This window comes from Hippopotamus amphibius, chromosome 9, assembly GCF_030028045.1.
Source record: "Hippopotamus amphibius kiboko isolate mHipAmp2 chromosome 9, mHipAmp2.hap2, whole genome shotgun sequence".
Taxonomy (NCBI): Eukaryota; Metazoa; Chordata; class Mammalia; order Artiodactyla; family Hippopotamidae; genus Hippopotamus; species Hippopotamus amphibius.
Window position 1 is genome coordinate 98322172 of NC_080194.1, and position 16446 is coordinate 98338617.

General features: G+C 41.4%; 1 protein-coding gene across 1 annotated transcript in view; it reads right to left on the minus strand.

Moving 5' to 3' along the window:
- Positions 1-410: 410 nt before the first annotated feature.
- The window catches only part of POU2AF2 (POU class 2 homeobox associating factor 2), a 34309-nt gene continuing 18273 nt past the window's right edge, over positions 411-16446 (minus strand). Inside the window, exons 3-5 of the mRNA XM_057748077.1 lie at positions 4433-4475; positions 1982-2280; positions 411-812 (exon numbers count right to left, since the gene is read on the minus strand). Coding sequence (XP_057604060.1) covers positions 411-812; positions 1982-2280; positions 4433-4475 — 744 coding nt within the window. The remainder of the gene's footprint in view (positions 813-1981; positions 2281-4432; positions 4476-16446) is intronic.

The following is a 16446-nucleotide window of genomic DNA, read 5'->3' on the forward strand; positions in this document are numbered from 1 at the left end:
TTATGCACCTTAATCTATATTATATCCTATACATCCTCTTTTATTGAAGAACTCACATAGTTCATAACTAAGAAAAAGTGGACAGGAAAATCAGTATGTTTTATGATCTGCATAAAGTTTTTAATGTAATTTAAGAAAAAAAAATCAGTGCTAAAATGATACTTCAAAGATAACAGAAGATTCAGAACATAATGGGTTACTAAATTCCCCCAGAGACCTGTCAGGCTATCTAACTAGAATATGGTCCCTGACACACGGAATGCACACTGTGATGTGTTCAGTGGGGTTATGGTGGGAGGATAACATATAAATGCCATCGTCCATTAACAAAGTGTGGCACGATGGCTTATGCTGAAAATCCAGTTTTGAAAGAGCGACTGAACGAAAAGCACAGAAGTCCTCTGGCGCCCTCAGTAAGCTCGGCGGCACTCGTACGCCCCCCATGCCAGGTTGCTGTCGTCTTTGGTCCACTGAGAAGGGTCCTGGAGGGCAGAGGTGTCTGCCCCCTCATCTGGGGGGAAGGGCCCCACCTTGGGCGGTGGGTCATTGGACATCGTCATGAAAGAGGTGAAGGGGTAGGGGGGTGGGGTGGGGTACCCCTGCGTGTGGTACAGATCCTCCAGTGTGTGCAGCGAGTACGACTGAACCCCGGCCAGGGGGGCCCCCCAGCTTGAGCTCCTGTGCTGGGCGATGCTCCCCGACTCTAGCTGGGAGAGGCAGCCTGTGCTGGGTGCCAAGCTCTGCAGGGCATCGGCTGGCACAGGGTCTGGCTGGCTGAGGCCTTCGGGCACCGTCTGCTCCCAGGAGTCCCTCTGAGGAGGATGGAAAGGTCACTGGGGTTAGTCATTAGGTGGTAGTCTGATGTGGACAGATCTTCCCAACGCGGGGCGCTGCTGGCCCATGTCTTCCAAAGTAGATGGAGTGTCCTCCCTCTGCTGTCCAAAGCCTCCTTACTGGGTAGCTCTCCCCCCTGGTGTTTTACATTGGCAGTGAAAGTTTTAGTTCCTTACTTACTCTAGAATTAGATTGTGTGTGTGTGTGTGTGTATGTGTGTGTGTGTGGTGGGGGGGTGTTTGTGTGTGTGTGGGTGTGTGTAGAGAGAGAGAGAGTCCTTTCCCCAGAAAGCATTAAATAAGTGAAATGTGAACATAATAAAATGAACATTTAGGCAGTATTTCATATTTACTCCCAGAAGTAGGCCTCTAAACCACACAGTGGGCTTCTAAGTAGGCTAGGAAAGCTCCTCTGCTCTCAGTGAGCAAAGAGGTGGAGCCTCATAGGCTTGGAGCTGGAAAGATTTGGGTTCATTTCATAGCTGAGCCACTTACTACCTTCCTGACTCTGAGACCTCACTTTGCGCATCTGTAAAATGGGGCTTTAATAACCATACCCTGAGTTGTTGCAAGTATTAAATGAACAAATGCACACAAAGTTCCTGGCTGGAGTAGATACTCAGTAAGGTTAATTCCCAGTCTCCCGTGGACCGTTTTGTCCAAAATCCCATCTCCAGAGATTCATTCCTTTGTGGTTGAGGGCTTTAGAGTTTTGTATAAGATGGTTATTAGTATTCTTCTCTGTGAACCCATCTCTAGAAGAATTGCAAGAGAACAAGATTCTAGAGGGTAGAAATATCGTGGGGGAGGCGAGGCAGTGGAGAGGGGGAGGGAGAGAAGAGTCCCCATGCACCCGCCCTGGCTCACAGCCTCGCTGTGCCTGCGAAGTAGCTTTGGTGCTCTTTCCTTGCGCGCTGGGGGAATGATGGGGAAACATTGGCAAAATCGGTAGAGTATTAACAAAATGGGTGTATATCCTGTCTTATCAGTGGTCCCCGCCCAAAGCCCTGGATGGAGCCTCCTGCCGCGTGGCTCCCTGGGCGTGGATCACCGCGGCGAGCAGAACTGGTTGGCTAGCACACAAGCTGGCCAGGGCCGCAGGAACCCCGACCTTAGTGACCCCCTAAACTAAGCCCCTGCATACTCACCAGCACGAAGTGCGCGGGGTCGCTGGGGAAGGGTGGCGGCAGGAGCGGAGGCAGGGGCGAGGCGCTGAACAGGGAGCTGCTGTTGGGGGTCAGGGCCGTGGGCCGGTGGTCCCCGTAGGGCTCCGGGAAGTAGGCGTCCAGGCAGGCCGCGTGGCTCTGCCCTGCCGCCGACTCGCAGGCGAAGGGCTTCGCCACGCTTGGGCTGCAGGCGTCGTTTGCAAACTGCTTAGTGTTGTGGAAGTCCGAGTCAGATAGGAAGGATCTCCTGACACCATAGTAACCTGACATCACCGGGGAGCCTGTTGCCAAGGGGAAAGCAAATGGGCAAAATTTCCTCGGAGGAAGTCAAGGCAGCTGTGTTGCAGTCAGCTCTTTCACGTGTGAAATAGTATTTCTAACGCAGGCCTGACGCCAAGGCCAACATTTAAATAGACAAACGTCTTGAAAAGCATTCAGTATAGCGGCATTACCTCTTTTAACTGGTCCAGCCCAAATAACTGACACGTTTAAAGTTCTCTCTGCCTCGGGACAAGTTCACTTTAGATGGAGGAATTGCTGTTCAGTGTCTCTCACGTATATATTTCGTGTGCACCTTCCTTGCGCCAGGCACTGTGCTAGCAAGCGGTTGGGCTTAAAGAGAATAAGAATCCCTCCGCATCTACATTTTATCTATTGAGGCATCTTTTTCACAGCTTCTGAGCTCTGTCCCCACAGATACAGGACCATTACCAAGAGGCTGCTTCTGGGGCATGTTATGTAAGACTCAGTACCTCCAGATAAGTGAGACAATACCCCTGCCCCAAATCAGAGGCAGATTGCACTCTTCTATTTTTTTTTTTTTTTTTGGTATACTCTCTGACTTGCACCTAGCAGGCACCAGAAATGGTTTGCTTGCTTTGTTTGTGTGAAGCCAGGTTAGTGGACCACAAAATACATTTTCTGGCTTTGATGTCTGGTGTTATTTGCTGCCCTCTTGTGGCCATGCTGAATCTCTGACAGCTCACCCGGCCCCTGCAAGCTTGAAAGGGGAATGCCTGGCACAGAAAGCACTCCTTGGTGGAAACCTGGAGACGCTGAAACTGAGAAGAATCTCATTTAGGGTAGGGCCAGTGAAATAGCCCCAGAGGAGGTGTGTTTGCTAAAGACTTTCTGAACTCATAGCTCAGGTGTGGCAGTAACATGTTCAGGAGCGTGGACTCAAGGACTGTATTAATATCAGTAAATAACGTTTTTGTTTCATGCCACGAATTTATATCCACAGTAGTGGTTAAGGCTAAGAACAGAATGAAGAATAAGTGAACAAGCCTTCCTGGATCTCATGTCCGTGTTTCCAATTTCCAAATGAAAAAAACACAGAGAAAAAGTCTTTGCTTTTTAAGCATGTACTTTTCTTCTTAAAAAGAGGAAGACTAATTCTAGATGATAAGAAGTTTTCTTCTGCAGAATGGAGCAGATCCAACCAGATTCCAGTGACAGTGAATATGATTGGGAAACACAGCGCAGAGACATTCAGATATGTGGGGTCTTCTCCTGCTCTTATTCCTTTCCCTTTTCCAGCTCTGAATATTACCAAAATTATTGAGAAAACCTCTGCCACTTCTGAGCTTGGGATCTGGAAGGAAAGTGTGTGTTTGTGTGTGTGTGTGTGTGTGTGTACGTGTGTATACAAACAAACACATATGAGAGTGCCCCAAACTATTATTAAGAATGCCCCTTTTCCATCCCCATAGGAGTATTTAATGAAACATATGTATTAAGATGAATATAAGATGAATAACTAAGCTCTGGGCATGAAGAAAGCACCAATAAATTGTAGTTCCTCCGCCTGGCCTCAGGTCTCTCTCTTTCTGTTCTAGAGCAAGTGCATAATCTATCAGACCACAGTGCCAGAATCTTAGACATCTTAAAACTGTATCTGGGACTTCCCTAGTGGCACAGGGGTTAAGAATCTGCCTGCCAATGCAGGGGACATGGGTTTGATCCCTGGTCTGGGAAGATCCTACATGTCTTGGAACAATTAAGGCCATGTGCCGCAACTACTGAAGCCCGTGCGTCTAGAGCCCATGCTCTGTGACAAGAGAAGCCACCGCAATGAGCAGCCCATGAACCACAAAGAAGAGTAGCCCCTGCTGGCACAACTAGAGAAAGCCTGTGCGCAGCAAAGAAGACCCAATGCAGCCAATTAAATAAATAAATAAATTTATTAAAAATACTATATCAAGGGCTTAATTGCTATTGTTTTTGCCCAACAAACTTATGCTGGACAGAATGCATTCCAAATTCAGGAATGACTGAATGAGGTTTGCCTTCCCTGATTTTACATTTTAAAAACAAATATTTTAAAGCAGCAAAATTTTGAAAGTGCTACAAGGCAGCTATGAAAGAATGGAAGCCTAAATGCCTGATTTGGTTCAAATGGGAAGGAAGTGCCCCTTGAACAGCAGTACTCACCTGGCATCGTGCCAAATGGAGACTGAGCGGAATTGACACTGCCCTGGAAGACAGAGGGAACACAAGTGTTTTCTTCTTTAGTTGCAAGTTTGAACTTAAAAAAAAAAAAGATGAGGAATACATTTTTACAACTTTATTTTCTCCTACTAAGAAACATTTTGGGGGAGGTTAGTTTGGGGGGGGGGGTGTCAAATGAGAGTTAAGAACACAAGTACCAGGAAACAAACTTTTACAAGGGACAGAGAGAAACCAAAGTTTTAAATTCTGATAAACATGACAAAAAGCACAGATTAGATGAAATGACATAATTTATCCTTTTTTTTTTTACTGTTTGTGTTAATATCCTTCATCAAATATATATCAATGATTTATATAAATACATACATACATACACACACAAATATGGTTGTATTTGGTTTTTACATTAAATGCCACTTTTTAAGCTGTCAGTCTCCATGTAGAATGGAAGTTTCACTAAGGGTAGCAACCTCGACTGTGACTTGTTTTTAGGGTCCAGAACAGAGCGTGATTCATAGAAGACACAATAAAAATATGTGGAAGGAAAATAGCCCTCGAAGAGCCCACAGTTTAGTGAGGACAGGAGGTGAAGGGATGTTGTTGGGGAAGTATGTCTCCTGAAAAGATACACTGAAGTCCTAACTACCAGAGCCTAGGACTGTGAACTTATTTGGAAATAGAAGCTTTGAAGATGTAACTAGTTAAATTCAAATGAGGATTGTGGAGGATTGTGGGTCTGGAAAGATTGTGGGCCTTAAATCCAATATGATTGATGTTCTTATAAGAAGAGGAGAGATACACACAGAGACGCACACAGAGGGTGGAACGCAGTCTGAAGAAAGAGGAAGAAATTTGAGAGTGATACCTTCAAGCTAAGGAACACTAAGATTTGCCAGCAATCACCTTAAGGTAGGAAGAGGCAAAGAAGGAAGCTCCCTTAAAGGCTACAAAGGGAGCCTGGCCCTGCTGACACCTTGATTTTGCACATCCAGTCTCCAGATTTTAAGACAATAAAGTATTGTTTTAAGCCATCCGGTTTGCGGTAATTTGTTACTGCAGCCCTAGGACGCTAATACAAGGAGGGATGGATGATGAAACAGTTAAGTCACTGTAGTGTGAGAAGTGGCATTGCAGTAGTAAGATGGGGTGAGGTGGACACCTAAGCTGGTATTAGGGATGGGGTGGGGAACATATGCTGGAAGAGGTGATGCTTAAGCTGACCGCTGAAGGAAGCATATCCAGGTGTGTAGAGTCTTAAAATGCAAATTCTGGCTCCAAGATGCCCAGGAACGAACTTAAGTGGAAAATGTAGCTGTTGTAAAAGTAAGAGTCCTCAACATCTAATTCTTCAGATTTTAGCTCTTAGTCCTGACCCTAATAATCCTACAGACTCTGAAGAGTTGGAAGAGAGTTTATGCAGTCTCATTCAACTGCCACTGAAAGCTGAAATCCTCTCTGTGTTATTCACCCTAAGTGCACTTAGACACTACTGACGGAGAACTCAGCAGCCTCTAAGAAAGCCTATTTCCTTTTTCGGGACCTACGACTGTTACAGAGTAGGGTGAAAAGAGTCGGGTACTTAATTCTAATCTCCTTGGTCCATACAGAAGAAGTTCAACCCTTCTTTCTTACATAGCTCTTCAAATATCTGATGGTAACCCATCATTTCCCAACTGTCTTAACCAGTCTGGGCTGCTATAACAAAAACCATAGACTTGGTGGCTTAAACAACACACGTGTCTCCCAGTTCTGGAGGCTGGAAGTTTGAGATCAGGGAGCCAGTGTGGTCAAGTGCTTTGGAAGGCCCACATCCTGACTTGCAGATAGCTGTCTTCTCGCTGTGTCTTCATGTGGCACAAAGAGAGACCATCTTTTCCATAGGTGTCTTATAAAGGCACCAGCCCCATTCATGAGGGCTTCCCCTTCATGACCTAATTACCTCCTCAGAGGCCCCATCTCCAAATACCATCATACCGGGGGTCAGGGCTTTAACATATGAATTACGGGGGAGGGAATACAAATATTCCTTCCATAGCACCAAACTGGAATTCTGTCTTCTCCAGGCAAACATCCTCCAACCACTCCGTAGAACGGTGTTTGCGAGTGAAGACGCTGGAACCAGAGCGTCTGTGTTTGAATCCCAGCTCTGCCTCATGTTAGCTGTATGATCGTAGGCACAGGAAGATTAAATATGATCTCATATGTCAAGCACTTAGAATAGTTCCTGGCTTAGAGTAAGGAAAATATAAGTATTAGCTATCATCACTCAGATGCATTTTTATGTTTCTTCAAAGATATGGTATGTTCCTCTAAACATGTTATCCTGTTTAATAAGTTAAAAGTTTTTAAAAAATTTATTTTACTGAAGTATAGTTGATTTACAATGTTATGTCAGTTACTGCTGTACAGCAAAGTGATTCATTTCATACATATATATGTTCTTTTTCATATTCTTTTCCATTATGGTTCATCACAGGATATTGAATAGAGTTCCCTGTGCTGGACGGCAGGACCTTGTTGTTTACCCATTCTATATGTAATAGTTCGCATCTGCCAATCCCAGCTCCTTCCTAAGTTAACCATGGCAAATGGCGGAAGGGAACTCTTGGGCATTCAGGGTCAGAGGTGGGTGCAGGTAAGCGTCCTGCGATGTCTTTCACGGGAAGGAAAGGAGGTTGTGATCAACTATAGAAGCGCTTGTGTTTGGGCACCTTTTCCCGTGTTGCCAGGGCCCATGTTATCGGGTGCTTCCCTCTGATTCCCAGCTCTGTTCAGCTGGGTCTTTCCTCAGAGGCCTGTGCCAGGGCCCATTCCCTCTGGCTTCTGCCTCAGCCTCCTTCACTGGGTAGGCCGGGCATGGCAGGGCGATAGCTGTCCTGGGTGCTGCCTGGGAAGATGTTCTGTTGCTCTCCTGCCTCCTTTACTCCTCTGCCCGAGGCATGGAAAAAGCTCCGTCTGTGCTGACACAGCCCCTGCAGCTTCAACCACCGTCAATGCCACCAACAATCTTCTTACGCACCTTCTTTTTCTACCCAGTTTTAATTATTACTGTGGAATTACCAGCACTGTACCCTTCCCAACCCGATTTTAATACCTGAGGACTCTGCACAGTTTTCATAATTCCTAGCCTAGTTAATTTTATTTATTATTTGATGAAAAGAAGCTTCTTGTGTTTGTTTCTCCTGCATAATTTTGCCCTTTACCTGCTGTGGAAATTAAATGCTCTATTTCCATTCTTTGTGGTTACTCATAAAATTTTACCTTGCGTACTTAACAAAGCCTACAAACAATATCTTAAACCTCCCACTGACAGGCAAGATCCTTAGGACATTAACTCTTCTTGCTCCTCTCCTAATTTACATGAGTATGTATTTGCTTGTGTTTTAGCGTGTTTCTTTTTATTAAACCTCCACAAAATACATATCATAATTATTTTCATCATTTTATCAACTAAATCTGTATTAGATTTACTTACATGTTTATCATTTTCTTTGCTTACCTGTCCTCCAAACTTTTTTTCTAGATTCACTTTCCTTCTTCTGAAAGAACCTTTTAGAAAATTCCTTTCCTGTAGGTGGTGTTGGTGGTAAACTGTTTCAGTTTTTTATTCACCTGAAAATATAATTTCTTTTGTCCTTGTACTTGAAAGATACTATTTCTGGGTTCACAATTGTAACTTTATGATTATTCTTTTCTCAGCGCTTTAAAGATATCACTCTACTGTCTTGTGGCTTCCATGATTGCTGTTGAGAAATTTCCTATTAACCTTAGAGTTATTCTTTGTAACAATCTTTCTTTTCCTTTTTTTAAAAATAAATTTATTTTTATTCATTGGCTACATTGGGTCTTTGTTACTGAGCGCAGACTTTCTGTAGTTGTGGAGAGTGGAGGCTACTCTTCGTTGTGGTGCACAAGCTTCTCATTGTGATGGCTTCTCTTGTTGCAGAGCACAGGCTCTAGGCATGTGGGCTTCAGTAGTTGTGGAGCATGGGCTCATTAGTTGTGGCTTGCAGGCTCTAGAGTGCAGGTTCGTTTCCGTGGCATGTGGGATCTTCCCCAACCAGGGCTCGAACCCATGTCCCCTGCATTGACAGGCAGATTCTTAACCGCTGCGCCACCAGGGAAGCCCAACAATCTTTCTTTTCTGACTACTTTTTAAATATACTCCCTTTGTCTTTAAGGTTTTTCAAGTTCACCTCATTTTATCTTGAGGCCGATTTTTAAAATGTATTCTGCTTGTATAGGATGCACTTCACGTGGATGGGGATTCATGTCTTTCAGAAAAGTGTCCACCATCCCCTCCTTAAATATCACCTTGTCTGTATTATCTATATTATCTCCTTCCGGGTCTTTGATGTACATTAAATCTTTTACTTTTATCCCCTATATCGTCTTAACTTTTTGTTGCTTTCTTTATATCCGATTCTATTACATGTGTTCTGTATTTTGGGATAGATTGGTATAGATTTCTTCAGCTCTACATTCAGTTCACTAATTCCTCTTCAACTGTAGCTACCATTGATTGATACAGTTGATTAGTATCTAATCACTGATACTTAAAAAAATTCAATGTGTGTTTAACACAATGTATGTGTTTAACACACACATTGGATATTTTTTGTGTCAATGATTAGATATTTTTTCATTTCTAGAAATTCTATTTGATTTAAAAAATTTGCTTGGTCTTTTGTGGAGTGTTCAATTATGCTATTGTATATTTTGTATTTGATAGTTATAATATCAGATAGTCCTGGGAATTTAACTTTATTGTTTATTGTTAATGCTGACTGTCATTCCTAGTGACTTGTTTCCTTATGCATTTGGTGATCTTTGATGGAAACTCATTTCTGGTTGACCTTAATCTGTGAACATCTGGTTCCTAACTTGAGGTTGTGTTTCTCCACAAGATTTATATTTCTCGGGAGGCAGCTCCCTTCCAGGTTCCCAGTCCCGGGTTCAGCTCCCCAGTCTTGGCAAAAATAGCTCAAGGACCAGTCTTCACATATAAAGCTAATTTGGATGCCTTCCTTAGGAGAAACTGATTTTTTGGTGTGATCATCTTCTCATCATTCAGCGTCCTTATTTCTGCCCAAGCATTTCCCCCACCGCCCATGCCAACCCTCAACCCAACCCTCCCTCCCCAAAACCCCTAGCTTTGGCAATTTCCCTTACTTCTTGCCAGCTCAACAAATCAGCACAATTTGCTTTATGAAGCATCCCTTTTTGTTGTGGGTACAATCTCTCCATCTGTAGACCATTGACTTTGCCTGAAACAGAGTTAAATCCCTAAGTACTAAAAGTGGAAGTAGATACTGGTCTGTTTTTCACAGAGCTTTCTTTGAAAACTTTTTATTTTTTCTATGACTTCCATTTTCCAGCAGAGATTTAAATTATAACAAAATTCATAAGCACATACTTGTAGTAACTTCATAAGCACACTATAAGGCACATGGCCAAATGTGTTATACGTACTATCTCATTTCATTATCACAACCACCCCAGATGATAAGTAATACTGTTTTCATCTTAATGATGAGGAAATTGAAACAGAGAGAATAACCCAGGCTCTCCTGCAGGTAGGATTGTTGTTAGTGGTGGTGGTGGTGGGTGGCATCAAACAAGGACCTTTATGATTTCAGAGCCTGTTTCTTAACAACCACAGTATACTGCCTTCCAAGAGTTTTCATAACTTGAAAATAAAAGTGGGAAAACATCATAGTTTGAAAACTTAATATAAAGGAGACTTAGGGACTTTCAGAGAGATCATATAGTTATATAAAAGCTCACAAATAAGATCCAGTGGGATTTGTATTTCCCTATATACATATACTTCCCTGTGGTATGTGTGGTGTGTGTATATATATATACATACATATATATATATATATATATATATCTTTAGTCCCTCAGTGGATATTCTACTGTTTTGGGGGACGTCAGCTTTATTAAGGTATACTTTACATACAATAAAATTCACAAATTTTAAGCATACAATTGGATGAATTTTGACCATTTTAACAAACTCTTATGACCCACCACCATGATAAAAAACATTTCCATTTAATTATTTATAGCTGTAATTAGTGCTGTGCTCTCTACTGTGGCCTGGGAAATATTTAAATGGATAAGTAATGTAAAAAGCAACGATAACGCACAACTTTGGTTCATCTCACAGAACATAGACAAGATCTAAAGGGCTTATGTTGGGACTGGGAAGGATTCCACTGGGCAGATTTCAGAGCTGGCATCCCAGATTTATAGGTTAAGAAAGAACAGCCTAAAACATGAGCCTTCAGCATAGGCACTAGTTATCATTGTTCATGTGAAAAGAACACACGTTCCTTTTCACCTTGTTCAAGATATTATATTCACGCAGTTGCATCTCACCATATGAATTCTCCAGAAATAATATTGAAGTTAATATCAAAAAGCCCATAACTTTTGACCAAGCGAGATGGTATATAATTTTTATTTTGCATACTGCAAACAACAGGATCCTGCAATGTCAGGTAGCCAAATTTAGAGGTTTACATTTGAATGAAATTTGCCAGTCTGCAACTTCCTGTAGCTAACACAGCAGCCTCACAGCTGCCCCAAAAGCCCCTCCATGAAAATGAGTTAATTTGAACTAATAGGTCACCATGGTAGTAAAGTGATAAGATTAGGAGTTTCGCTTCAGTACATTTATTGTCATTTTTATGACCCTATAATATTTTTAGATGCCAGCCTAGTTGAAGGACTATATTGAAATATTCTAAGGAAGAGAGCTCCAAGCAGCAAAAGATTTTTCACACTGCTATGTAACATATTTAAAAAATTCTGATCACATAGTTTGAAAGTGTCTCTTTAAATTTAAAGCTATTGCTATTACTGCTTAAGTAAAAATCATAGCCACTTGTGAATAGCTGTGATCCTTTTTCAAGGAATTCACAGTATATTTAATTTTCCATTGTCATAATATCTATGGTTGGCAGAGAGCTGGAGCTGATTAAATACTGAACATTTTAAAACCATCTTTTAATATCTGACTTTAGACCCACCATAAGTCATATGATTTTCCTCCAACTTTGAAATGAATGTAAAGTGAATGCCAGATATAACGCTGATATCTTTTAAATGGATAGGATTGTGTTAGGATGGGATACTTTCTTCCTTCAGAAGAAAATGGGCATAGAGAATTAGATGCCTTAGTTAACGTGATAAGTATGTAGTAGAAATGGGGCATTCTGATTGGTGTGAAATCTTATACAGTGATTAAATTATACCAAACCTGTTCTTATAAATCTTACTAGTTTTAAGTTTGAAAGGGGTTTTGATATATGGACCAGTTATTTGAGTTATTTATATATAGTAATTTAATCATAGGACAAATACTCCATAATGAATAGGAACTACAGTTTTAAGCATCTACTGTGTGCCAGATGCTTTATATAATGTTATCTTATTAAAAGCAGATATTATCATCTCAAGTTTACAAAAGAGGAAACCAAGCATCAGAGAAGTTAAGTAATGTGTCCCAAATTATCTATCTAGTAAATTACAAAACTGGGATTTAAACCCAAACTCTCTGACTCTTAAATTTATTCTCCTTTAACCTCTCAATGACATAACCCGTAGGTTCTGTGCACTGGCCCTTCCATCCAACCAAAGATATTTACTGGGCACCTCTGATGAACTAGGCACAATGCTGAATGTTTCAGGTGCTAGAAAAATTGCAGCCAAAGGGCTTAGATGAGGATCTGCTTATGGAACAAGCGATTTGTTGTAGATTAAATATGGCCACAATTATTTTGCAGCTCTTCCCATCAATAAGCAGAGTCTATCCCTCTACCCCTTGAATCTGAGATGGTTTTGTGACTTGCTTTGGCTAATAAAATGTAGCAGAAGTGATGTGTGAGTTTCAGAGTCTAGACTTCAAGAGGATTTGCTGCTTTCACTTTTGCTTGCTTGAACTGCAGCCTTATGATTTCCTCTTAAAAAAGTCAGTCTAGCTTCCTGGAGGGTGAGTGAGTGAATGGAAGCAAACCCAGGCATTCCTGCGCACAGCTAGCACCAACCGGACACGGAAGGAGCCATCTTGGACTTTCTGGCATGGCTGAACCTCGGCTGAATGTAACTGCGTGAGAGCACAGAAGTACACAGCCAACCCGCAGAATTGTGAGAAATAATAAATGAATATTATAAATGACTCAGCTTCAGGTGGGCTCTTGTGCAGCAATAAGTGACCGATAGAGATATACCCAGGAAAAAGTATCTCATGGTACAGAACAGTATGTACCTAGTTTTCAGGTGCCTGGTCCATGCTCGACATACTCTGGAAGTGAGAAAAGAGGCAAATCAATGTGCTGAGGATTTGAATTTGGCACTGAAAGATGAGAGGATGCATAGGAGAAAGGAAACTCCCAGGTGCAAGGAATTTCGTGAACCAAGCACAGAGGTGGAAAAACATAGCTCTTCTTCAAGGAATAACAAGCAAGTTGGTTTGTCTGGAGCAGATGTTTCACTTAATTGATAAATAAAAGTATATTGTGGGGACTTCCCTGGCACTCCAGTGGTTAAGACTTCACCTTTCAATGCAGGGGCTGTGGGTTTGATCCCTAGTCAGGGAGCTAAGATCCCACATGTCTCCTGGCCAAAAAACCAAAACATAAAACAGAAGCAATATTGTAACAAATTCAGTAAAGGCTTTAAAAATGGTCCACATCAAGAAATCTTTAAAAAAATAAATTGTGTGCCTACTATGCATCAGGATTATGGTAATTTCCAGAAATACAAAGAGGAATAAAACATGGATTCTATTCTTAGGGAGTTCACAGTTTCATAATGAAGGTGGTTGCAGCAATATATATGTAATGGGTGCAATAATAAAAATAAGGGTTGAGAGCACTAGCATTTTTTGAACACCTACTTCATGCCAGACTCTGTGTCAGGCACTTTGCATATATTAGTATGTGTTTCATCATTTTTGGTAACAACTAACTAATGTTTGTGTACTTTATGTACTCTGCAATTATGCTAAATGATTCACCTGAATTATCTCATTAAAGCCTTGCCATTAACCAGTGAAACAGACCATAGTAAGTTATTATCTTTAGATTACAGATTGGAAACTAATAGACAGTATAAGGACTTGCCAAGGTCACAAAGCTAGTGAGTGGCTGGATTCTGCTAGCTCTACTCTAACCATGATTTAATGCAGGTAGCAGGTAGTGGTTGGGGTTAGGATGAGGGTAGGGGTGGAGGTAAGTTGCTCTCTTGAGGAAGGCGACTGAACACATAATACTGTAGGTGATTATGAATCTCATTTTGAAGGATGAAAGGAAATCAATAAGCAGATGGGATAAGAGGCCTTGTTGTCGGGGAGCAAAGCAAAGGCTCAAACGTGTGGACAGCATGTCAGAGACAGGGAGATGTGTGCCGGAAGTGCGCAGACAGGGAAGCTGGAGAGAAGCTGGAGGAGGGAGCAGGAGCCAGGTGATGAAAAGCTTTTTTTGTGCCAGGCTGAGGAGCTTGGGCTTTGTCTGGTAGCAGGCAGTGGTCTTGAGATGGTTCGTAGCAGTGTATATGTGCTGAAAGTGGCATTCTAGGAAATTTAATCTGAGGCTGAAAATGATGAGTCAGAAATGGTTGATGGGGTGTATGGGCTATTGCAGCTGAACAGATCCAGTGATGCAGGTCTGATGGGCTCTTGGTAGGGAGGCGTTTCGGGAGGCCAGCAGGTGCCATTCATATCCACCTGTGTCTGGCTTTGTGTTGGAGCCTGGCGAGAGCTGATACTCGCTCTGTGGGTGCTAAGGGCTGCTGGCCACCTGTCCCAGTTGTACTAATTCCCAGGGCTCTTTCTCTCTTTTCTTCTTTATTGCCAACCTCCCGGCTGATACCCGTGTGTAAAGAGGGGCCTGGCACGTCTCACTCATACTGCCCTATTTACAGAAGAAAAAGCCCTACGTCCTTAAGTGATTTAATAGAGCATTGTATAGGTCCAATTCTAAAGCCTATAAGAATTTGTGAGGAATGAATATTGAAACATATATCTTTAAAAACACTTACCTTGCATCTATAAAGTCTAGATTATAGGGGATTTATCTCATAAAGAAAGAGTTTTGTGCACCTTGTTTTCAATATCACCACTTCAGGTGAGAGTGGGGACTATGTATTGACATAAGATCGATGCATGAAAGGATGAAGTGCTTTGCTTAATGCCTTCAAATATATAGAGGTAAAATGAAGACTAAAAAATACCTGTTTAAATTCTCTCTTGGGGGATGGGAATTCACCATGAGAACATTATTTTATGCATTTTTGTAATAGCACATGTAAATATCTAAGATAGATTTTGATATTCATTCACTTGTTGGTGCAACAACTTAATTCCTTTCTAATAAAATGTCTTTGAGAAATTCTGGAAGATTGCACATAAAACTCAGCATGGTGAGCCTGGGAAGTAGAATGAGGGGATTGGTAGGCAGGGAAGGTCAGTAGACTTCTATTTTTTATTTTATATTGTTTTATTATGTTTGAAATTTTACCATATATTACTTTTGTAATGAAACAACCAGTTAAAAATTAAAAAATAGAATTAAGGTCTTATATCTTTATTGTTAATCTCAAATTTTTAAAAAAAACGGTGGTTCCAAGTGTCTTACATTTCTGCTATATGAACTATATTATGCCCTTTGGAAAGTAACACTGTTACAGAATTCCAGATTTCTGACAGTTTCTTGAAATTTTACTGTTAAAACTCTCCTGCTTGGCACAAAATTATGTCCAGGCTGCCTCTTGTGAGAAAGTGATTTCTGTTGCCTGAGTTACAAAATGAAACACATTTTTTTTTTAGCCCTGGGTCTTGGTGTGCCTTTGGAATGCTATTTGTATTTATGTAGCTAAGTTAGAACAACAGGAGCTACTGGGAAGCACATTAATAAATGGTCCTGTATACTTTGGCCAGAACAGAATCTGCAGAACTTCAGCTTTGCCAGATGGACTTGCTGTTTCACTGCAAAACCAGACTGTTTTTACAAGCTGTGCGAAAGGATTCACCACCAGGAAATATTTAAAATTTCATGACATTGAAAAAAAAAAAACCTATAGAATCAATAAGACAGCTGAAAAAATAAGGTGCTTGCAAAAGGTTTGCCTTTATTATTATTATTTTTTAAAATTTCTGTAATTGTGAAGGAGCAGGTGGTTGGGTAGAGAATACAGACAGCCCTGGACATGTGGTTCAGTTCTCCAAACAGGCAGGACCATGGGCTAATTAAAGTCAGACAATGGGCCATTTTGAAAGCTTTAGATAAAACATTCATTCAAATGAATGCCAGGGATATAATACGTACTTCTGTATTCAAACACTGGCATTTTGAGTTTACAAGGCATTGCCTGATCAGAAATTTTTTTTTTTCCTTTTTTAATTCTTTCTGGGCTCCGGAAGGGGGTTAGTTGGCAACATTATCAAGCGATATGCAAAGCACTGTGCTATGAGAGTGAGTGAAAGGTGTGGGGGGACCCCCCCAGGGTAGACACTGATTCCCTTTATCAAGCACTGTGCAGACATGACAAATGAATGGATCCTTCTGCTGGCAATTCAGAAAAAAGTAGCCAGGGCAAGCGAGATGTACTCCTTAAGGAAAAATTATAGTTCCCCTAAGAATTCAATAATCAAACACAAAGAGAACAGGTGCTTCCAAAATATAAAAAAGGAAAAAAAGGAAAAAAAAGAAAAGCAAAACATTAGCAAAGCAGAAAGATACACATCGGGCCATCTGATGACTGTTTGCTGTGCCCAGGCAAGCATGAAATTCTTACTAAAGTCAGAAAACATGGTAGGATGGGTTCATTTATGAGAGTTGAAGAGACGAAAAATAACTTTTATGGTAAATATGTAGAAATAATAGAAGAGCATGAGGATTTCTTGCAATAGCAGTGGTACAGATAATTTGCGTTTACAAGTCTTCAGAGCTTGGGATGCCCCTGACCATGGAGTCCTCAGAACGTAC